The sequence below is a fragment of the Odocoileus virginianus genome, chromosome 23 (genome assembly GCF_023699985.2).
Source record: "Odocoileus virginianus isolate 20LAN1187 ecotype Illinois chromosome 23, Ovbor_1.2, whole genome shotgun sequence".
Taxonomy (NCBI): Eukaryota; Metazoa; Chordata; class Mammalia; order Artiodactyla; family Cervidae; genus Odocoileus; species Odocoileus virginianus.
The window spans coordinates 30,046,436-30,070,215 of NC_069696.1; the positions used below are offsets into that span (position 1 = coordinate 30,046,436).

Genomic DNA, 23,780 nt, shown 5'->3' on the forward strand with positions numbered 1-23,780 from the left:
CCCCTGACTTTTATCTATGAAAGTTCTAAATACATGTCCTGTTCCTACTAACTTGAATGTAACTTTCTCTTGTTCCGTGTTTTAAGTTCATGCTCAAGACCAAAACAGGGCATGAAACAAGTAGCTGCTGATAAACTACAACGAGGATATGCATATTCATCTTGCTCAAATAATAAATAAATAATAGGAGATGACTGTCAAAGTGTTCTGCAGAAAATACGGCTTCAAATTTTCACAAAAACTGGAGATGTAAATTAAAATTTATAAAAATTTACATATTATATTTTCTCAATTACTTGGAATAGTTATTTCAAGTCTTCTAAGAGCATGCAAATGTCAAATTAATTTCAAGAGAGAAATGAATAAACTTTTGAGAGATAAATCAACAAGTCCATATAATAGAGAAATCAAAGATCAGAAACTAAATATCAAAGCTGTAGTTTAGCACCATAAATTACATAACCAGATCAATAAAACAGGATATAAATATAAGAAAAGCTGAGGGCTAGAAGGTTAAGGAATAAAGTACAAGTATTTCTTTGTAATATATCACTGTATATTTTAATTCAATGATCCATAAAAATGTCTACAAAACAAATTCAGGTTAAATCCACTAGGTATCACATACCTAGACTACCTTCCCTACCCCTCCCTCCACAAAACCAGTATAAAACCTAAAAATGTATTTTGAAAGGAAACCAGGTAGTCTTCTGATTAGTTATGAATGCTGTGGTATATTAGAATATTAATGTCAAACACTAAGAATCAGTATTACTTCTGAGGTAGTAATCACACAACAAGGAAAGGAGACACACTATTTCAGACTCTTGTATCAAATGGGAGTGGAGGACGACACTGCACAAGTAACACCTTCTTCTGTCCTTTATTACCTTTCCACTCCAGATGTGGGCCATGTACCAAAGGCAGCATCACCTGAGAGCTTGTTAAAAATGCAGACTCAAAAAAAAAAAAAAATGCAGACTCACAGCTTCCAACCTAGACCCTAACTCTAATTCAGAATTAGAACCTGGATTTGAATAAGCAGCCCAGTTGATTCTTATGCATATTAAAGTATGAGAGAAGTACAGCTTTATTTGCAGCCCTTTACAACATCAGGCAAAGTCTCTTATTAGACTTTTTTCTTTCCTTTGTACAATGTAAACTAATATGTCTCCCAATCTAAAATATTTATTTTTAAAGTTATAAATAATATAAGTTAATAAAATGTTAATGGTATAATCTAGGTAGCAGGTTTGCAAATGCTTTCAGTAAAAATCCTTCAATTTTATATCTGAAAAATTTTCATATGAAAGTGGGAGGAAAAGTTACAATGTTACAATCATGTTTTCTGAGTACTTCCTGAGGGAAATCCAGGATTCTAGTCAGAGAAGACCAGTACAAACATGGTAAAAATCAAACCTCTTCCTAGTCTTTGGGACTTGGGAATGCTATGAATAAAATCTTAATTCTTCCAAAGTAAAATGAAGTAATGTATATACCAAGTATTTCTGTAACTTATAAATCAGGTTTTAGAATGAGATAATCTGTACTATAGTTAAAAACTATAGTAATTCAGCTTTTGATTCCAAATGAAGACTTAGAATTTTTTTTTTTCACTGTGTACCAAATCTGTACAACTAGAAAGTGGTACATATAATCTTCCACCAGGGAAGCAGACATATATATACTAGCTGAGTGATGGTTTACTTTTAAAATTTTTATCCCTTTACAAAATTCAGTGAAAGATCTAGATGTTTTTATAAATTTAACCATGTAATGTGTGTTCATAAATTTTCTTAACTTCTAGCATGATAAAGTTAAATTCCATGAGATTGGTTTTCCAGGCCATAACCAGACAAGGCCCCAAACAAATGTTCACCTTATATGGAACATACTAGTATTCCATCATAACATTACATATTCCTTTCTAGGAATTTATTCACTCTATATGTTAAACTCTTACTTCACACAAAGAGGTTAAATCATATCAATTAATTTTACCTAGGGAAAAAGTTACTTTTAAAATAATTTCTGAAATAAAATTCAGGATCAATCTGGTGGTGGTGTTCTTTTTTTTTTTCCAGAACAACACAGTAAATGAATAACGGAGAATTCCTATTTGCTTTCTAAATATTCTCCTGCCTTAATGAAAACTCCCCTGAAAAATATATCCTTTAAAAGAATATTCTAGCAAAGTAAAATTCTCCAAACACACAACATTTAATCTAGAAACATATGACATAATATTCTTAAAAGCACTTCAAAAATAGGAAACTCAAAATTTGTCTCCCTGTTCTTTAATTTTAAAAATAAAACAGTAAAAAAAAAAAAAATTCCCACATTACTTGAATCCTGACTGTAAGATGTGCTGAACTGTTCAATGTGGAAAGAAACCAAAGCCAAAAATCATGCACGGACACTGGAATGAGGATTGCCCTCTCATACCCGTTAGAGAACATTTACCAAGTAAATACTGTTTTACTTCCTACTTTAGTATAATGGGAAAAAATTACAGTTATGCTATCAGGTGTGTACATTTATTAATGTTCATGCCTTCCTGCTCCCAAAATGACATATTGGAATATACATTAGTAAATTGTGATTAATGATTAAAATCACTTGATATAGTTTGAGAGGACAGATTTGTTATTTACTGTTGTTTACAATTTTACTTACCTGTCTTGTCTTTGCTGATGTTTCAATAAAAGGAATTCCGTAACTTCTTGCTAAGTCCTGAGCCTGTTTTGTGTCTACTGTTCTAGAAGGCAAATCACATTTATTTCCTACTAGAACCATAGGTACATCTTCAGAGTCTTTAACTCTTTTTATTTGTTCTCTGGGGAGGGAAAAAAAAAGTTATAGCACAGGAGTTAGTAACAAAAATCTTTCAAAGCTGTTCACAACTTTGTCTCATAAAATATGGTGAAAAGGTTGTAAATGTAATTCCTAGTTCCCATCACATCAAATTTTCCTTTCTCCTCCTCCTACTTATTTTTCTCTATTCTAAACAGAACTTCTATGTCTTTTAAAAGATCAAATATCCAGAAATATAGTAGTACTACAGTCTAATAGGTCCATATGCAGGTAGGTCACAATGATAAAACAGAAATAATGAAAAATTCTAAAAAGTGCTATGCCTAATTTTTAAAATTATAATCTTAAAAACACATACTGTATATGTTTTTAAACATACATATATAGAATTAATGTTTTTATAAAAACATGAATTACAACATTAACATATTCTTAACTTTCTATTCTTAAAAAAGAGCATCTCAAGTGGAAAGATTTTATTTCTATGTAAACAATTATTTTAATAAAAGTAATCAAGTTTGAGCAAATTCACCAAGATTCTTTAAAAACTGTATTAACACTTCAGTCTTTTAACTTCAGAGTTGTGTTTTTTCCTTAATTATCTAAAGCCAATATTTATTTGAGTCCAAGAAATGCCACACTAAATGGTTTTATTTTTTAAAGGCTATTCAAGTGGCGCCATCTCAATTATCTTTTCACATTTTTGTTCATGATTTTCATTTTTATGATGGATCTAGCATAAAGCTTTGCTTCTCCAGTACAGAGTGGTTAAGAGCACAGGTTTTAAAGTCAAATAGGCCTGCTTTTCAATTCCAGCATCACCACTGTGTGATCTGGAACGAGTTGCTCAACTGCTCCAATCCCTAAGATTTCATTTGCAAAACAGGGGTATTACCTACCTCACAAAAATTATTTTAGTTTAAATTAGATAATTTGTGCATGGCAGTTAGCAACGACTCAATAAACAGAGATACAATTACTCCTCAATGTCAACTGATTTTATTCAACTTAAACCCACCTATAATGGTGAATATCTTCAAATGATTTAGTATTATTTATGGCAAATACACAAAGAAAGCCCTCCCCAGTCCTCATGTACTGGTCCCTCATTGCACTGTACTCCTCTTGACCTGCTGTGTCGAGAATATCCAAGAGACAGGTTTCTCCATCAATTACTACTTGTTTCCTGTAGGAATCCTGAGAAGGGAGAAACACAGTCTGGGTTATCATGGTGCACCTTTTACTTCTAAAAAGGTGTTATAGACACAACTCACGAACAAAAACCAATCCAATTCAAAACTGGGCAAATTGAATAGACAGGTCTCTAAAGAAAATACACAAATGGCCAATAAGTACATGCAAAGATGTTCAACCTCATTCAGGAAATGCAAATCAAAACGACAATGAGCTACCACTTCACTCCCATTAGGGTGGCTATTTAAAAAAAAAAAAAAAGGTAATATAATAAGTGCTAGTAAGGATGCAGAGAAACTCGATCCATCAATTCCATTCCTAGGTATGTTAACAAAAGAACTGAAAGCAGAAACTCAAATACTTGTATGCCAATGGTCATAGAAGCATTACTTACAATAGCTAAAATGTAGAAACAACTCAAGTGTTTGTTGGAAAAAATGAATGGATAAACAAAATGTGGCATGGCAGCATGACTGTACATACACACATGTACACAAACACAAACACACACACAGTGGAATATTATTTAGCCATAAAAAGGAATGAAATTTTGATATATGCTATACAACCTGGATGAACCTTGAAAACATTATGCTAAATGAAGTCTGACACAAAAAGACAAACATTCTATGATTCCATTTACACTGAGATACCTAGAAAAATTCAAGTCACAGAGACAAAAAGTAGGAAAGAGATTACCTGGGGCTGAGGAGAAGGGAATTGGAGAGTTATTATTTAATGGGCACAGAGTTTCAGTTTGGGATGAAGAAAAAGTTCTGGAAACAGACAGAGCTAATGGTTGTCCAATGTTGTGAATTTACTTAATGTCACTCAACTGTACACTTAAAATTATGGCAATGATAAATTTTATGTGTATCTTACCACAATTTTAAAAAAGTTTTTTTTAAAGTGTTATAAGAAGATTCAACAATGCAAATGCACAGAACGATAAGAAGAAGACCCAAAATTCTCTATAAAGAAAAATAATTATTACAACATGGGATAGCTCTATCAACTCTTACTATTCTGGATGATTTAGGTGGCAAGAAAAACCAAGCAACTTACAAATAACTGTCGTGCATCTATTTTACCTATAGTCAAGGGAATTCATAAGAGAAGAGTCAATACTGAGAATTTTCATACCCTCCATAGTCCATTTCTACAGTCCTGGGAACAATATTTAACAGTCAGATAGATACTGTGAAAATGCTAAAGAGAATGATTGTTCTGTCTGCAAATTCTGTGAGATCCCTAGTGAAAAAGAGAGGGAGTGGAGAAGAAAAGAGAAAGAGTTGGATATCTTAGAGACGCGGCAACTCAAAGAGGGAGTAAAGAAAAGCGGGTGAGTAACATAACAGAATCTTGAAACGAAATTTGACTTTCCTCTGACTTTTGATTAGCGTGTGTGTATCTACTCAGTCACTCACTCACTCGTGTCCACTCTTTGTGACCCCATGGGCTGTAGCCTGGCAGACTCCCCGTCCGTGGGGTCTCCCAGGCAAGAATACTGGAGTGGCTTACCAGTCTCCTCTCCAGGGGATCTTCCCGACCCAGGGATCAAACCCGCATATCCTGCATTGGTAAGCGGATTCTTTACCACTGAGCCACCTGGGAACCTTTTGATTAATCCTTATGCCTAAAAGATTTCACACAGTCTGCCAAAATAGACTTCAAAAAATAAGGGAGAGAGCTGGTGTAAGGTGAGGTCATAAGTATAAACCTAAGGACACTGTTTCTTCTTGTTCTACCTTTAGTTCATGGATTACTTTACAAACCAATCCATTATTTAAAAAGTGGTCATTAGAAATTATGTTTTTGGTAAAATGTTTGAAAAAATGTTCACAGCATACAGAGTATTCTAAGATACACATGTGGCATGTTCCCAGTATCTCTACACATCTGTATAAACATACCTACTACATATACATTAAAAAACTCATGGCAGTATGTATATTAATGTTAACAAAGGGTATGTCTCTGATGGAAAGAATTAATCTAAGAAATAATTGATTACTTATCTTTTTTAGGTAACATTATTTTTAATGTATTTCTTTCTTTGCCTCTTAATTTTAAAAAGTGTGAAAAGATTACCATATTAGACTATGATCTTGTGCTTATCTTTTAAACTGTATTTTCCAAATGTTTATAATAAAAAGCTGTTTATCTCACTAGTCAGAAAAAAAATGATGAATATTTAATTATCCAAACAAGAAGCTCTTGACCAAAGATTTGAACATCTGGTTAACATTTTAGCCTAAGAGAGTTGGACACAACTTAGCGACTAAACAACAACAACAAAAAAACAAATTTCCTTAATTAACTACTTGAAAGAACTCCTGTATATTATAAATTATTTAATAAAAACCAGTGTTTTCAAAGTATAATGAAAGAGCAGGAATTGAGAGCAAAGTACAGTGTATTCAAGTCAATCCATTCATTACCCAAGTGTGGCTACTGAGCATGTAAAACAGACCAAAGACTTTTCCTCACAGTCTTCACTTGCCAATACTAGCACAAGTTAACCTTATGGTTAATAGTTTCTTTAGTCTTTGAAATTTCCTATCAACAATGAATTAAAGACTATAGTTTCTGGAGCCATACAAATCTATACCTAAGGCGTGGCTGGAGGATCACTCACAGTATCTGTGACCACAGATACTGCCTCTAAAAACAAACACCTCAGTAAATTCCCATTTACAAAATTTTCAAACACTCTGTGTTTCAAAAGTATGTAATGTGGAATAGCAGCAGTTTCTGCATGTATTTCATAGCATGTTCCCAGGATGAACACTCCGTCAAAGAGACTGGGAAACTGGGAAAGCAGTCTCTATTCATTCCTATTATCTTTTCCCTTCTAAGCCCTAAAGATACTGACAGCAAAGTTCTGACTCACATTCTGCTATTGAAAAAAAATAATCTACAACCTGCCTATAAACAATGAGTGGAATCTGCTGATTACAAAGAATAGGTTTAGGTTAAAAACATAAACCAGTATTTCCCAAGTTAATTTTAACTAGAGTCGTCCTTAGAAGCATAACTAGTCACTGAGCTATATAAAAAGGCAATACAACTGGTAAAAATTTAAGAACAAAAGTGTTACATGGTGAGATGTGATCTGAAAAGAACTGACAGGTTTTAAGACAAAGCAGACAGCAAGCACAACAAAAATGACACGTGAATACTAGAGGGTTTGTCCCAGCTTCAGGGTAGCCCTAAGAAAAAAAGTATATGGAGGTAGGAAAAAATGTATGCATCAACAGAGACTCTTTCCCAAGATGAAAAGCCTAAATAAGCAAACTGTTGCCCACAGGCCAAATCCTGCTCACTTATTTTTGTGTGGCCTATGAGCCAAGAATAGTGTCTAGGTTTCTAAATGGTTGTTTAAAAAAAAAAAAGATTATGTGACAAAGAACCAAATGATGATTAACAGAAGTGTGCCAACCCCGCTCTAAGCTAATAAAACGCCTTATCACAAATCTAAAGTACTCTTAACATATATTACTCCTTTTATTTTAAAAAAACAAATCATCACTGAGAAAATACAGGTTATAAAGCCTAACCAATTTATTTATTTATTTATTTATTTTTTTGCCTTATGTTCTTCTACAGTTTCTTTTTTTTTTTTTCTTTTTTTCCATTTTTATTAGTTGGAGGCTAATTACTTAAGCCTAACCAATTTAAAACCACATAAATTCCACAATGACACTAGTTAAAGACAAAGCAAGAAAAGGAATAAGACTACATTTCTAATTAGTGTTATTTCCAAAATAATACTAATAATATAGAATAAACTTTTAGATCAGGTACATATGTTACTAACATCCTCTGGAAACTAGGATAAAAGAAAGTCACTTAAAAACTAACTCAACACAATAAAATGATAAATGAGAGAAAGTAATTCCATAATTTCCCCTTATTCCCAGCTAAAGTACTATTGTTTAAATTTAAACAAGAAAAACTTTTCTAAATGAAATATACTATGCTGGCAAAAGTCAAGCACAGACAGAAGTCAAACATTTCTGGTGATACAGTTAACAGTTACAGCCCTTTGGGAAAGCTAATACTTATCAAGGGCCACACAAATGTTCATAGCATTTGACACAGTAACGCTACTTATGGTGAAGGATGCTAAGAAAATATGGTTTACTTTCAAAAATCTATAGTTAAGAAATATACTCAACATGCATATCCCAAAACATTTTACCAAAAAGCACAATATTACAGACTTTTAATACCCACAACCTTATGCCATTTATCTATTTTCAAAATATACTCCAAATCCAAGAACTCACCACCATCACCCTAGCCCAATGTGCTTGTGTCTCAAGCAATCTCCTACAATTGCTTTCTAGCAGTTGTTGCTAGTCCCACAGCAACTGGTGATCATATTAAAATTTGCAACTATGTACTTATGTGTAATTATTCAAGTGTATATCCCCTACTTAGCTTTAAACTCCAGGATGGTTCAGCTCGCATCTGTTTTATTCACTACTATGTACCCTGTGTGTCAGTCTCGAACACAGTAGGTATTCAGTAGTTGAACAAATGAATAAACTCTTCCACTGTAAACATATGCAGGCACTATAAAACAGTCTTATAAAAATAAAAACAGCTAGAAGAATCAACCTCCCTGACTTCAAACTATACTACAAAGCTACAGTCATCAAGACAGTATGGTACTGGCACAAAAAAATAAATATGGACCAATGGAACAACATAGAAAGTCCAAAGATAAACCCACGCATATATGGGCACCTTGGCTTTGACAAAGGAGGCAAGAATATACAACGGAAAAAAGACAGTGTCTTCAATAAGTGGTGTAATAAGCTGTCCTGGAAAAACTGGACAGCTACATGTAAAAGAATGAAATTAAGAACACTCCCTAACACCATATACAAATATAAACTCAAAACAGATTAAATGCTTAAATGTAAAGCCAAAAACTATAAGGCTCTTAGAGGAAAACATAGGCAGTACACTCTTTGACATAAATCACAGGAAGATTCTCTTTAACACACATCCTAGATTCAGTTCAGTTCAGTTCAGTTCAGTTGCATCCAACTCTGCGACCCCATGAATCGCAGCACGCCAGGCCTCCCTGTCCATCACCAGCTCCCAAAGTTCACTCAAACTCATGCCCATCGAGTCGGTGATGCCATCCAACCATCTCATCCTCTGTCATCCCCTTCTCATCCTGCCCCCAATCCCTCCCAGCATCAGGGTCTTTTCCAATGAGTCAACTCTTCACATGAGGTGGCCAAAGTACTGGAGTTTCAGCTTCAGCATCAGTCCTTCCAATGAATATTCAGGACTGATCTCCTTTAGGATGGACTGGTTGGATCTCCTTGCAGTCCAAGGGACTCTCAAGAGTCTTCTCCAACACCACAGTTCAAAAGCATCAATTCTTCGGCTCTCAGCTTTCTTCACAGTCCAACTCTCACATCCATACATGACCACTGGAAAAACCATAACCTTGACCAGACGGACCTTTGTTGGCAAAGTAATGTCTCTGCCTTTTAATATGCTGTCTAGGTTGGTCAAAACTTTCCTTCCAAAGAGTAAGCGTCTTTTAATTTCATGGCTGCAATCACCATCTGCAGTGATTTTGGAGCCCAAAAATATGAAGTCTGACACTGTTTCCACTGTCTCCCCATCTATTTGCCATGAGGTGATCGGACCAGATGCCATGATCTTAGTTTTCTGCATGTTGAGCTTTAAGCCAACTTTTTCACTCTCCTCTTTCACTTTCATCAAGAGGCTTTTTAGTTCCTCTTCACTCTTTGCCATAAGGGCGGTGTCATCTGCATATCTGAGGTTATTGATATTTCTTCCAGCAACCCTGATTCCAGCTTGTGCTTCTTCCAGCCCAGCGTTTCTCATGATGTACTCTGCATACAAGTTAAATAAGCAAGGTGACAATATACAGCTTTGACGCACTCCTTTTCCTATTTGGAACCAGTCTGTTGTTCCATGCCCAGTTGTAACTGTTGCTTCCTGACTTGCATACAGGTTTCTCAAGAGGCAGGTCAGGTGGTCTGGTATTCCCGTCTCTTTCAGAATTTTCCACAGTTTATTGTGATCCACACAGTTGAAGGCTTTGGCGTAGTCAATAAAGCAGAAATAGATGTTTTTCTGAAACTCTCTTGCTTTTTTGATGATCCAGCGGATATTGGCAATTTGATCTCTGGTTCCTCTGCCTTTTCTAAAACCAGCTTGAACATCTGGAAGTTCATGGTTCACGTATTGCTGAAGCCTGGCTTGGAGAATTTTGAGCATTACTTTACTAGCGTGTGAGATGAATGCAATTGTGCAGTAGTTTGAGCATTCTTTCGGATTGACTTTCTTAGGGATTGGAATGAAAACTGACATTTTCCAATCCTGTGGCCACTGCTGAGTTTTCCAAATTTGCTGGCATATTGAGTGCAGCAATTTCACAGCATCATCTTTCAGGATTTGAAATAGCTCAACTGGAATTTCATCACATCCACTAGCTTTGTTCACAGTGATGCTTTCTAAGGCCCACTTGACTTCACATTCCAGGATGTCTGGCTCTAGGTGAGTGATCACACCATTGTGATTATCTGGATCGTGAAGATCTTTTTTGTACAGTTCTTTTGTGTATTCTTGCCACCTCTTCTTAATATCTTCTGCTTCTGTTAGGTCCATACAATTTCTGTCCTTTATCGAACCCATCTTTGCCTGAAATTTTCCCTTGATATCTCTAATTTTCCTGAAGAGATCTCTAGTCTTTCCCATTCTGTTGTTTTCCTCTATTTCTTTGCATTGATCGCTGAGGAAGGTTTTCTTATCTCTCCTTGCTATTCTTTGGAACTCTGCATTCAAATGGGAATATCTTTCCTTTTCTCCTTTGCTTTTTGCTTCTCTTCTTTTCACAGCTATTTGTAAGGCCTCCTCAGACAATCATTTTGCCTTATTGCATTTCTTTTCTATGGGGATGGTCTTGATCCCTGTCTCCTGTACAGTGTCACGAAACTCCATCCATAGTTCATCAGGCACTCTATCAGATCTAGTCCCTTAAATCTATTTCTCACTTCCACTGTATAGTCATAAGGGATTTGATTTAGGTCATACCTGAATGGTCTAGTGGTTTTCCCTACTTTCTTCAGTTTAAGTCTGAATTTGGCGATAAGGAGTTTATGATCTGAGCCACAGTCAGCTCCTGGTCTTATTTTTGCTAACTGTATAGAGCTTCTCCATCTTTGGCTGCAAAGAATATAATCAGTCTGATTTCGGTGTTGACCATCTGGTGATGTCCACGTGTAGAGTCTTCTCCTGTGTTGTTGGAAGAGGGTGTTTACTATGACCAGTGCGTTCTCTTGGCAAAACTCTATTAGCCTTTGCCCTGCTTCATTCTGTACTCCAAGGCCAAATTTGCCTGTTACTCCAGGTGTTTCTTGACTTCCTATTTTTGCATCCCAGTCCCCCATAATGGAAAGGACGTCTTTTTTGGATGTTAGTTCTAAAATGTCTTATAGGTCTGCATAGAACCTTTCAACTTCAGCTTCTTCAGTGTTACTAGTTGGGGTATAGGCTTGGATTACTGTGATATTGAATGGTTAAAGGAAATAAAAACAAAAATAAACACATGGGACCCAGTAAAACTTAAAGTTTCTGCGCAGCAAAGGAAACTATAAACAAGATGAAGACAACCCTCAAAATGGAAGAAAATAATTGCAAACATAGTAACCAACAGAGGATTAATCTCTAAAATATTTAAGCAGCTCATACAGCTTAATATAAAAAAAAATGAACCCAATCAAAAAATTAGCAGACCTAAACAGACACTTCTCCAAAGAAGACATACAGATGGCCGATAAACACAAGAAAAGATGCTCAACACTGCTCATTATTCAGTTCAGTGGCTCAGTCATGTCCAACTCTTTGTAACCCCATGGACTGCAGCATGCCAGATTCCATGTCCATCATCAACCCCCGGAGCTTGCTCAAACTCATGTCCATTGAGTCCCTGATGCCATCCAACCCTCTCATCCTCTGTCGTCCCCTTCTCCTCCTACCTTCAATCTTTCCTAGCATCACCATCTTTTTCAATGAGTCAGTTCTTTGCATCAGGTGGCCAAAGTATTGGAGCTTCAAGCATCAGTCCTTCCAATGAATATTCAGGACTCACTTCCTTTAGAATTGACTGGTTTGATCTCCTTGCTGTCCAAGGGACTCTCAATAGTCTTCTCTAATACCACAGTTCAAAAGCTCATTACCAGTGAAATGCAAATCAAAACTACAAACCTCACACCAGTCAGAATGACCATCATCAAAAAATCTACAAAAATAAATGCTGGAGAGGATGTGGAGGTAAGGGAATCCTGCTGCATAGTTGTTAGAAATGTAAAGTGATAAGAGTCACTACAGAGAACAGTATGGAAATTCCTTTAAAAACTAGGAATAAATCTACCGTATGACCCAGCAATCCCACTACTGGGCATATATCCTAAGAAAACTATAATTATAAAAGAATATGTATCCCAATGTTCACTGCAGCAGTATTTACAATAGCCAGGACTTGGAAGCAACCTAGATATCCATCAACAGATGAATGCATGAAGATGTGGTACATATATACAATGGAATATTACTCAGCCATAAAACCGAACGAATTTGAGTCAGTTGTAGTGAGGTGAATGAACCGAGAACCTCTTATACGGAGTGAAATAAATCAGAAAAACAAATATTACATATTAACGCATATATATATGGAATCTAGAAAAGTAGTACTGACGACTCTACCAGAGAACAGACTGTGGATACGGGGACACAGCCAGGAAAGGTGAGGGCAGGACGAACTGAGAATGCAGCACTGACACACATACACTAATGTATAAAACAGATAGTGGGAAGCTGCCATCTAACACAGGGAGCTCAGCCTGGTGCTCTGCGATGACCTACAGGGGAAGGGCGGGGGGAGGGGACGGAGGCGCAAGAGGGAGGGGACATATATTAATATATAATTATGGCTGATTCACGTTGTTGTATGGCAGAAATCAACACAATAATGTAAAATTTTCCACTAATTAAAAAATAGTAATAATAAACAGGTGTACCCATCTCATCACCACTCACTCAACAATAGGTCTTACATTTTTATTCTTCTCAGTTTGTTAGACCAAAAACCCTATTGTTTTAATCTCTCTCTCTTTGAGGACTCGTAATGTTACATAGTTTTTCTTTTTCATAGTTATTCACATAACCTTTGTCCTTTGCCCTTTTGGGATTTTTGTCCTTTTTGTACTGACCCAAAGAAAGGCAATGCCAAAGAATGCTCAAACCACTGCACAATTGCCCTCATCTCACACGCTAGTAAAGAAATGCTCAAAATTCTCCAAGCCAGGCTTGGGCATTATGTGAACCATGAACTTCCAGATGTTCAAGCTGGTTTTAGAAAAAGGCACAGGAACCAGAGATCAAACTGCTAACATCTGCTAGATCATCAAAAAGCAAGAGAGTTCCAGAAAAACATCTATTTCTGCTTTATTGACTATGCCAAAGCCTTTGACTGTGTGGATCACAATAAACTGTGGAAAATTCTGAAAGAGACGGGAATACCAGACCACCTGACCTGCCTCTTGAGAAACCTGTATGCAGGTCAGGAAGCAAAAGAACTGGATATGGAACAACAGACTGGGTCCAAATAGGAAAAGGAGTACGTCAAGGCTGTATATTGTCATCCTGCTTATTTAACTTATATGCAGAGTACATCATGAGAAATGCTGGGCTGGATGAAGCACAAGCTGGAATCAGGACTGCCAGGAGAAATAACAATAACTTCAGATATGCAGATGACACCACCCTTATGGCAGAAAGTGAAGAAGAACTAAAAAGCCTCTTGATGAAAGTGAAAGAGGAGAGTGAAAAAGTTGGCTTAAAGCTCAACATGCAGAAAACTAAGATCACGGCATCTGGTCCCATCACTTCATGGCAAATAGATGGGGTACAGTGCAAACAGTGTCAGACTTCATTTTTTGGGGCTCTAAAATCACTGCACATGGTGACTGCAGCCATGAAATTAAAAGACGCTTACTCCTTGGAAGGAAATTACGACCAACTTAGACAGCATATTAAAAGGCAGAGACATTACTTTACCAACAAAGGTCCATCTAGTCAAGGCTATGGTTTTTCCAGTCGTCATGTATGGATGTGAGAGTTGGACTATAAAGAAGGCTGAGTGCTGAAGAATTGATGCCTTTGAACTGTGGTGCTGGAGAAGACTCTTGAGAGTCCCTTGGACTGCAAGGAAATCCAACCAGTCCATCCTAAAGGAGATCAGTCCTGGGTGTTCATTGGAAGGACTGATGCTGAAGCTGAAACTCCAGTACTTTGGCCTCCTGATGTGAAGAGCTGACTCACTGGAAAAGACCCTGATGCTGGGAAAGACTGAGGGCAGGAGGAGAAGGGGACAGACAGAGGATGAGATGGTTGGATGGCATCACCGACTTGATGGACATGAGTTTGAGGAAACTCCAGGAGTTGGTGATGGACAGGGAGGCCTGGAGTGCTGCGGTTCATGGGGTCACAAAGAGTCGGACAGGACTGAGCGACTGAAATGAACCAGTTGAAGTTTTTTAAAATGTCTTCCAACTTATTAAAGTGCTCTCAAGCATTGTTTTATGTGTAGAAACTGGTCTGTAGACCCAATGGAGAGATTTGAAAGTTAAGAATAAATCTTTCAAGAATGAGATAAACTCACTTATCAGGACATCATTTTGTCATTTTTCTATTATAATTAACATTAATCGAGTTATTCAGTATGTTCATCTTCTAATATATTCAGCTGAGTTTCCCACTGAGGCAGTTAACCCTGTCATGAGAAGACATATTATAGTAAACAAAAAATCTAAAGAAATGATTGGAGAGGGAGGTGGAAGGGGGGACCGGGATGGGGAAAACATGTAAATCCATGGCTAATTCATTTCAATGTATGACAAAAACCACTCAATGATGTAAAGTAATTAGCCTCCAACTAATAAAAATAAATGGAAAAAAAAAATCTAAAGAAATGATTAACTTTTACTAAGAGTAATCATTATTACTATTAATAGTAATTATGACAGCCAAGGCTTACTGCTTTATATGCAGGATACTGTGATAAGCATATTACAAGCCTTACCCCATTTAATCTCCACCTTCATGCTGCTGATTCCATCAGATGCTCTTGTAAATATGAACAGGGCTGCTGAAAATGTCAGCTAAAGTATTCTTTGAGGATTTACCTTTGAAATATTTGTAAGATTTTCTTATTGTGCTATCATAAGTATTTTTCATGTACAGCTATGTAACACCAACAGAAAAAATTGAGAAACTTTTACTCTCTCAATGCTCAAGTATTCTGTTACCCTTCTAAAAGATTCTATCATAGAAAGCATGTATGTGGAAGAATATACATGAACCTAGAACCCAGGTCTCCCAGATTGCAGGCAGATTCTTTACCAGCTGAGCCACAAGGGAAGCCCAAGAATAATGGAGTGGGTAGTCTATCCCTTCTCCAGGGGATCTTCCAGACCCAGGAATCAAAGCAGGGTCCCCTGCACTGCAGGTGGATTCTTTACAAACTAAGCTATCAGGAATGCGTATTCCATACACTGGTTATAGATCATCAAAAGTGGTTGTACACAGCTAGTTCTCCAAGACAGCTAGAAACATACAGTAGCCTGGTATGTTAGAATTACAATACAGAAACAAAGAATTTGGGACATACAAACACAGGCTTATTTATTAGTTCATTCCCACCTACCTACTCCTTTCTCCCTTGCATCAAAGAAACACTTACTAAAAATCTACTAGGTATCAGATACTGTGCCAGGCATTAATAAAGTTTCTAACCTCAAAGAACTAGGTCTGGTGAAAGAGCTATGAATGTAAACACATAATTACAATTCAGTGAAATAAATGCAAAAACGCCTTATGTAGAACAAGATAGCAAATAGAAGACGAGATCAACTTTGCTTATATGAATTAAAAAAGACAGGAGGACCACTCCAGGCAAAAAGGCGCAAAGAGATTGCACAAAAACATGAAACAGCATGTTGAGTACATGGAACCAAGGAGTCCCTCTAACAGACTATAGGCAATTAGAAGTGAAACTGCACCATCAAGCAGAGGCCAGGTTATGGAGGGTCTAATAAGCCATATTAAGAAGTTTTGAACTTCACTGTATACTGTCATGAAAAGGTTTTTTTTTTTTTTTTCATTTATTTTTATTAGTTGGAGGCTAATTACTTTACAACATTGCAGTAGTTTTTGTTATACACTGAAATGAATTAGCCATGGATTTACATGTATTCCCCATCCCGGTCCCCCCTCCCACCTCCCTATGAAAAGGTTTTTAAGTAGGGGGAGGATCAAATTGACATGATTCACTATTATTATGGTTCACAGCATTATTATGACAAATTATACCAAGAGCCCAGACTAGAGGCTGCAAGATGAGTTTCAGAAACTTTTACAAGGACCTGAAGTAAGGCAGCAACAGGAGTAAGATGGAGAAGATTAAACAGTTTTAATGAATACTTAAAGGGTGAAACAGACAGAAAAACCTTTACATATCCCTTGCAGCAATGTTTACAGCACTGTCATTCAAAATAGCCTGAAAGAGAAAACTATCCAAATGCCCATCAACTGATGAACACATAAACAAATATTCATACGAGGACATTATTCAGCCATAAAGAGGAATGAAGTATCGAAACTTGACAACATAGATGAACCTTGAAAAATTATCCTACATGAAGGAAGCTAGACACAGAAGGCCACATATTGCATGATTTCAGTTAAATGAAATATTCAGAATAGGCAAATCCATGGAGACAGAAAATGGATTAATAGTTGCCAGGGGCTGACTGGAGAAGGGTTTGGGTCATAACTGCTAACTGGTATAGACTTAAATATGGTGATGGTGATAGTTATGTAACTTTGTGAATATACTAAGAACCACTGAAGTGTACATTTTAAGAGGGTGAATTTTATGTCATGTGAATTACACTTCCATTGTTTTAAATGGCACGACTGTTGATGAGAACTTAGGAGGAAGGGGAAAGGAAAAAGATGGGTTCAATTTGAGGCATGTTGAATTTCGTGTTTGTAGGTTGCTCTGGTCCTATGACCTGCAGGCAGCTTTGATACACAGGTCTGATGCTCAGGGCCGAAATCATCCAAACTGGATATGTTCCTGAACCCTGCATATGTGGCAGCTACAGAATCCCACTTACTTGTGGTGTGCATGCGTGCAGTCGCGTAGTCGTGTCCGACTCTTTGTGACCCTTTGAACTGTAGCCCATGAGGCTCCTCTGTCCATGGGATTTCCCACGCAAGAACACTGGAGCAGGCTGCCATTTCCTTCTCCAGAGTTACCTTCCCGACCCAGGGATCAAACCCACATCTTCTGTGTCTTCTGCACTGCAGGAAATCTTCTTTACCCACTGAGCCATCATGGAAGGCCACTTGTGGTGTGTGAGTATGCACAAACTACTTAATCTCTAGTGCACTCTAAGCTATCATTCCTTTAGCTATAAAAGTGGGTAAATAATAATACACAGGACTTTGTATACAAGTTAGAATTAAAGACCGCAAAAATTCCCTTATAAAATGCAAAGTTCTAGAAAAAGCTAACTGAATGTCTACTCCTGGACTACTTTTCCCAAAACCACTTACTGTATTTCAAAATAAATATAATGGAGTTAGATAAGATCCAGGGAAAAAGAGCTAAAACTCTGAGGTTTATGAAGGATTTCTGTATTGATTAGGGAGCAAGGGTGTTAAAAGAGCTTGTTCTCATGGTAGAATTCTGATTAAGACATTCACTAAAACTAAGAATAAAGAAAACAAAGACTTCTTTCACATAATGGATATTTGAAATTATAAAAACACATTGACTCTTAGCTTAGGACTAGAGAGAATAAAATGGGTACTATGCCCAAGAGATAAAACTAGTTCAAAAATCTGAATAAACTGAAGCAAAATTTGAATGACAAATTTTGAAAATAAGGATATTATAAGCCTGTATCTGTAACCTGTTGAAGTCATGTGGCATTCTCCCACAAATTATCACTTGATGCCAAGGTCAGACTGGATCCATAATGGATCCAATTGGATCCAATATATGAAAATTATATTGGCATCTGTAATTATAAAGATTGGATCCATAAGGGATCCAATTTTTTACAGATGCCAATATAATTTTCATATATTGAATTATGTACCTCTCAGCTATTCTTTAATTGGCCTAATACCAATTCTTTGTATATTTTTATCTCTAATACATCTGTATTAATCAATTCCTCAAGGTTTTAAAAGGGGGGAAGAAAATAAATATGTAGTAATCTAATAGTACCTAATACTCTAGTGACTCTTCTCCCTCAAAAATAAGGATGTATTTTTCTCTCTCAAACAGTAGATACTCATTTTTTAAAAAAACAAAAATACTACAGAGAGTGTGGCATATGTCCTACCATATTTTATGTACATATTTCCATACAAAGGGCTATGACAGAGCTTCTCTTACATAATGAACCATTGTTCAATGTCAGTACATACAGATCTACTTAATCCCTCCCAACAACTGTGTAATTTTATATAAAAATACCATAACTTACTTCACCCATTCCTTACTAGTAGATACGTAGATTATTTTCACTTTTAAAAATTATAAACAATGCAATAAACACTCCTGGATATACATTTAAACACTTGTCCAGTTGAATCTTTCAGGTAAATTTCTGTGAGTGGGATTAACTGACATGTGGTTTCCATTGTGATATGTATTGCTAAACTGATGGCCTCCAGAAAATTTTATAGTAATGTGTGTTCCCACTACAGCATAAAGAGCACACATTTTCCCCACCTTCCCAGGTGTGCTGTCATTCTAACCTTAGCCGTCATGAAAATAAAAAAGGTTATTTAGGGAATTCCCTGGCAGTTTAGTGGTTAAGACTCCACACTGTCACTGCTGAGAGCACGGGGTCAATCCCTGATTGGGGATCTAAGATACCCTAAGCTGCAGAATGTAGCCAAAAAAAAAAAAGTTATTTATTGCTTGAACATGCATTGCCATATTAATGAAGTATCCCTTAATATGGTTCCACATCACTTTTGTGTGAGTGTGGAGAGGTTGGCTATTTGTGCGCTTGGCCCCCACCCCCGCTCCTTTTTCTCTTTTCGGATGTTTGTTTTTTTCTAATTCAGATACAGAAGAAAGTCCTGACTTGATAGATGATGCAAACAGTTTTCCCAGATTTTCCATCTGTCTTGTATTTTTGTTAAAGGTGTCTTAATTTCCATGTAGCCAAACAGCTCAATTTTTTCCTAAATGGTTTATTAAGAATGCTTTGAAAAAGTGACAAGGATCCCTACTTTTCTCAATGGAGAAAAATATTTAATCCCAAGTCCACAAATAGAAAAGCTGACCTAATGTTAAATCATTCAATCTGTGATAACTGAAATTATCATTTTTATTTCCACAGCTGTCTAATGTTTAACATTAATGTTAATATTTAAAATTTATATATAGGAGAGAAAGACACGAAGGAAGAATGAACTCATGATTTTCAAATAAAATCTACCTCTTAGCTCTGTCCACTGAAATAGGTCTAGAAGCAGTGACACCCCAGTAGCAACAAGCACACCCAATATCCAGGTCTTGATGTCTAAACAGCATTCCCTAGTAAAATGAATTAGGGCTCTTTGGACAAATGGCTGAGTCCAGGACAGGGACAGGTAAAAAACGAGGTGAACTTGGAATATACTGTGCCAGAAAGTAAGGAATAGTTCAAAAACTGATGGAGACATGTCAGTAAGGTACAGAGGCCAGCTTCAAAGCAATTTCACTGGTCATATCAAAAATAAATGTGAGCATTGATATCAGAATTATAGGAATAGACTTTAAAACATCAAATGAAAAAAGAATCTGTGAGTCAGTACTGATACAAATTAGGCAAACCAAATAAATAGAGGGGAGAGAAAAGAGAGAACCCTTACTTATGGTAGCTGTCAACTAATAAATGTAGACGTAATGACAGAGTCAGACTACCCACCACTTTGCCGTCAAGATGGTGGTAGTTTAACATGGTGAGAATTATCAGTGGATGCTACAACCCACTGGGTGCAAGTATGTTGCAGAACGAGATATTTACAGTCTCAAAGCATCTCCCCACAGAGTACCTATTATAAAGAATTAAAGATACCTTCACAGAGATAAAACTGATAGATATGAGATACCTATGACATTAGCCAGTAACCAGTGTTAACATAACACCATTAATAATGCAACAAGCCAGCATCTTATGCCTCCTGATGTGACACCCCAAGGAGGGCATGACATCACTTTCAGAGTATTTCTACCAAAAATGTTTAATCTGAACCTGACCATAGGGAAGCCATCATCAGACAAAACTAAATGAGAAGACGTTCCACAAAACAAGTGGCCTGAATTCTTGAAAATGTGCCACTGTCATGAATGATTAAGAAAAGCTGAGAAGCTTACAGACTGAGATGTGACAACTGATTTGTGATCCTGAGATCAGGGGGGAAAAAAAAACTGCTAAAAGCATATTCTGGAAACTGATAAAATTTGACTACAGAGTATATATTAGACTTTTTATCAGTGTTGAATTTCCTAAATTTTGTCATTGTGTTGGAGTTATACAAGAAATTATCCTTGCTATTAGAAGACCGTCAGCAAGCTTGTTCCAAAAAGGACCAGACAGTAGTTGGTCTCTTGCAACCACTCAGCTCTGCCAGCGCAGTGCAAAAGCTGCACTGCAAGGAGCTGTGCCCCAGGAAAACTTGCCAAAAGCCAAACAAGCTGTGCTGGGCCAATAGGCAGGCAGAGTGTGCAGACCCCTGTATCCAAAGGCAAAGGGCCCCAACATACGCAACTTATTTTCAAAGAATTCAACAAACATAAGTAATACGTATTCAAGTATGTGTGTGTACATAGGGCTTCCCAGGTAGCGTTAGTGGTCAAGAACCCACCTGCCAATGCAGGAGACATAAGAGAGCGGGTTCAGTTTCTGGGTCGGGAAGCTCCCCTGGAAGGGGGCACGGCAACCCACTCCAGTATTCCTGCCTGGACAATCCCATGGACAGAGGAGCCTGGTGGGCTGCAATCCATGGAGGTGCAAACAGTCGGACACAACAAGTAACTCAGCACGTGTGGGTGCTCATAAAGAGGTACACACACATAAAGCAAGTATGTGTAGTTTAAAGGTAAGAGGTACTCACTGTACAATTCTTTTTAAACTACTTTTCCATGGGTTTGAAATGTTCCAAAATAGAAAGTCCAAAAATTACCTAAGGTAAGCACTACATCCCTTTAATCCCCTCAAATATTTTGTTTTTATTACCCATTTCTAAGTTTATTATATTAAGATCACAGTAAGTGTTCCATAAACCTAGGTACTATGAGATAATACAATTAAGATATAAGAAATCTATTGCCCTCCTAAAGCCTAAAGCCTCTAAGTTACATACAATTAGGATTACTGTCTATGAACAGTAGGTCTTCTTCCAGATACATCTAAGACTAATAAGCTCCTCAACGGCAATGATCTGGTGGTCCCTTTTGTTTCTCAATGCAGACCTAGGAAGGCTGCATGATACTGAGTAGGCACTGAATAACATTTATGGAATTAAGAAATTAATCACATGGTAAACCAGAATCTTATGAGATGCCAAACCATAAAAAGTTTTCCTTTTATTTCCATTGCCAACTTTCATTTGAATGTTTTTAAAGCTTTGTTTTTATAAAAACTCCAAGTTAGAATAAAACATGCCCAATAATTTTTAACATTCAGGTCTCAATAAATAGTTATTAAATAAATATTCTTAAATTGACCTAAATATAGTACCTGAATTTTGTATGAGTTTATTCTAGAAACAAATTAATACAATAAGGTACTCTCAATTATTCTACACACATAATGTTATCTTTCAGCTTGCCACTTTTGAATAGGCTGTTCCTAACACCCCACGAAATTCATCACTAAGCTCTGAACTCTGTAAGGTACCTCCTGTATGCACGAAAAGAAACTCACAGGCGCTATAGTGCCACTTCTTGTCCCCTCAAACAAAGCAGCCTCGATCGATGTTAACAAGGGCACCACCCTGTTTTCTTCACATTGCCGCATTTCCACTCTTGGTTAAAAATATTCACCCACATATTTAGTTACGCCTAACTGAACTAGTCCACACAGTAATCTTAATACTAGCAGAGAAAAAGTGATACTTTAGATTGTTAAAACATTATACAAAATAAGACTTTTAAATAAAATTTATAGTTATAAATTGTTTATACCCACAGTTTAAACAGAAAAAATATCCAGACTTAGGATTTCAATTTTTATTATAAAAGCAAGTAAGTTGACCAGTAGAGGGCACTCAAGCTGAAAGGGGGGGGTTGAAGAGAGGCCACAGCCTTGAAGAGAAAGAAAAGCATTTACAAAACTGCTGTGTACCTTGTTTTAAAAACAACAGAACGTTTTTACAGAACTCCAGACTAAGCTAATATACTGCTAGTTTAGAAAATGAAAGGTTTCCATCTATAATATGTTAAAAGAAAAAAATAACACAAACCACTCTCATGGACTTGAATTTCACAACTTACAGAATGCTTAAAGCTGTATGTAATGCACATTAGGGTCTCAGCCTGGGCACCACTGACCTCTGGGGCCACGTCATTTTTGGGGGGACTGTCCCATGCACTGCAGGGAGGGTAACAGAACCCTCGACCTCTATCCACTATAAATGCCAGGAGCAGTCCCCCTCCTCAAATTGTGACAACCAAAATTGTCTCCAGATGATTGACAAATGTCCCCTGACGGGCAAAGTCACCACCCATTCCTCCTTAGTAACTACTGATACATGTTTTTTGTTTTAACAAAAAAGAAAGGAATGAAAGAAAAAAGAAAATTAACAGCTTATATCATTAAACAGTGCTTTTCTTAAATTCCTCTTTAATACTGATTTAATTCTCTGAAGTTTAAATACCTTAATCAGCAAGTAAATTCCACAATTAACATGGAATTGTTTTTTCAAAGAGAAACTGATATATCTTGGCAAATAAGCAGCTCAGAGCACTAAAGATGGAACCAATCAATCCAATTACAAATCCATTCGTCTTTATTGAGGAGAGAACTGTTTCATCAAAGAGACTGAATTATAAATGTCACATTAACAGAAGCAAGCAGATGTCAATGAATTGGAACCTGGGAGAAAATACTTCTTATATCTATTTTTATATTATATCCAGTAGATACTTATTACATATTTGCTAACGGACCACCTGATCCTTCCAATCTCTACTTCCATTTTCCTGCTTCCACCAAGTTTTACCTTAGAAAACACATTTCAGAGAATGTATTTTTATAATAATCATGACCTCCAAACTATAAAAGTATGTATTATTTCTAGCCTAGTACCGTGTTTGGGGACTGAGTTTTTAATAATCCCACACCACTAAAAAAGTGTTTTGTTCTCTCGGAACTCGTAGATGAGCTTCACAAAAGATAAAGATGAAATCTTCTCAGCATAGAAGTAAAGGTGATTACTGTGCAAATATAAACATGCTCCATCCATGTATCATACCCAATTCTGTATCAATCTCTGCCATTAAGATGCCATCAGATAGTACGCGGAGTTCAAATTTTGATATATTGAGAAATCCAAATCAGCCTCCAATATTATTTTCTTACCGTGAAGGCCAGTTTTTCATTTTTAAAAAGCTATACAAGTGTACAGTGGAAATTCCA

The 23,780-nt window shown here is 36.6% G+C and overlaps 1 protein-coding gene across 4 annotated transcripts in view; it reads right to left on the reverse strand.

Annotated features, from left to right (window-relative positions):
* Positions 1–23,780, reverse strand: part of KRAS (KRAS proto-oncogene, GTPase) — a 44,512-nt gene that overhangs the window by 14,148 nt on the left and 6,584 nt on the right. For all 4 annotated transcript variants that reach the window (XM_020908752.2, XM_020908751.2, XM_020908748.2 and 1 more), the window contains exons 3-4: positions 3,833–4,011; positions 2,677–2,836 (exon numbers count right to left, since the gene is read on the reverse strand). In XM_020908752.2, coding sequence (XP_020764411.1) covers positions 2,677–2,836; positions 3,833–4,011 — 339 coding nt within the window. The remainder of the gene's footprint in view (positions 1–2,676; positions 2,837–3,832; positions 4,012–23,780) is intronic.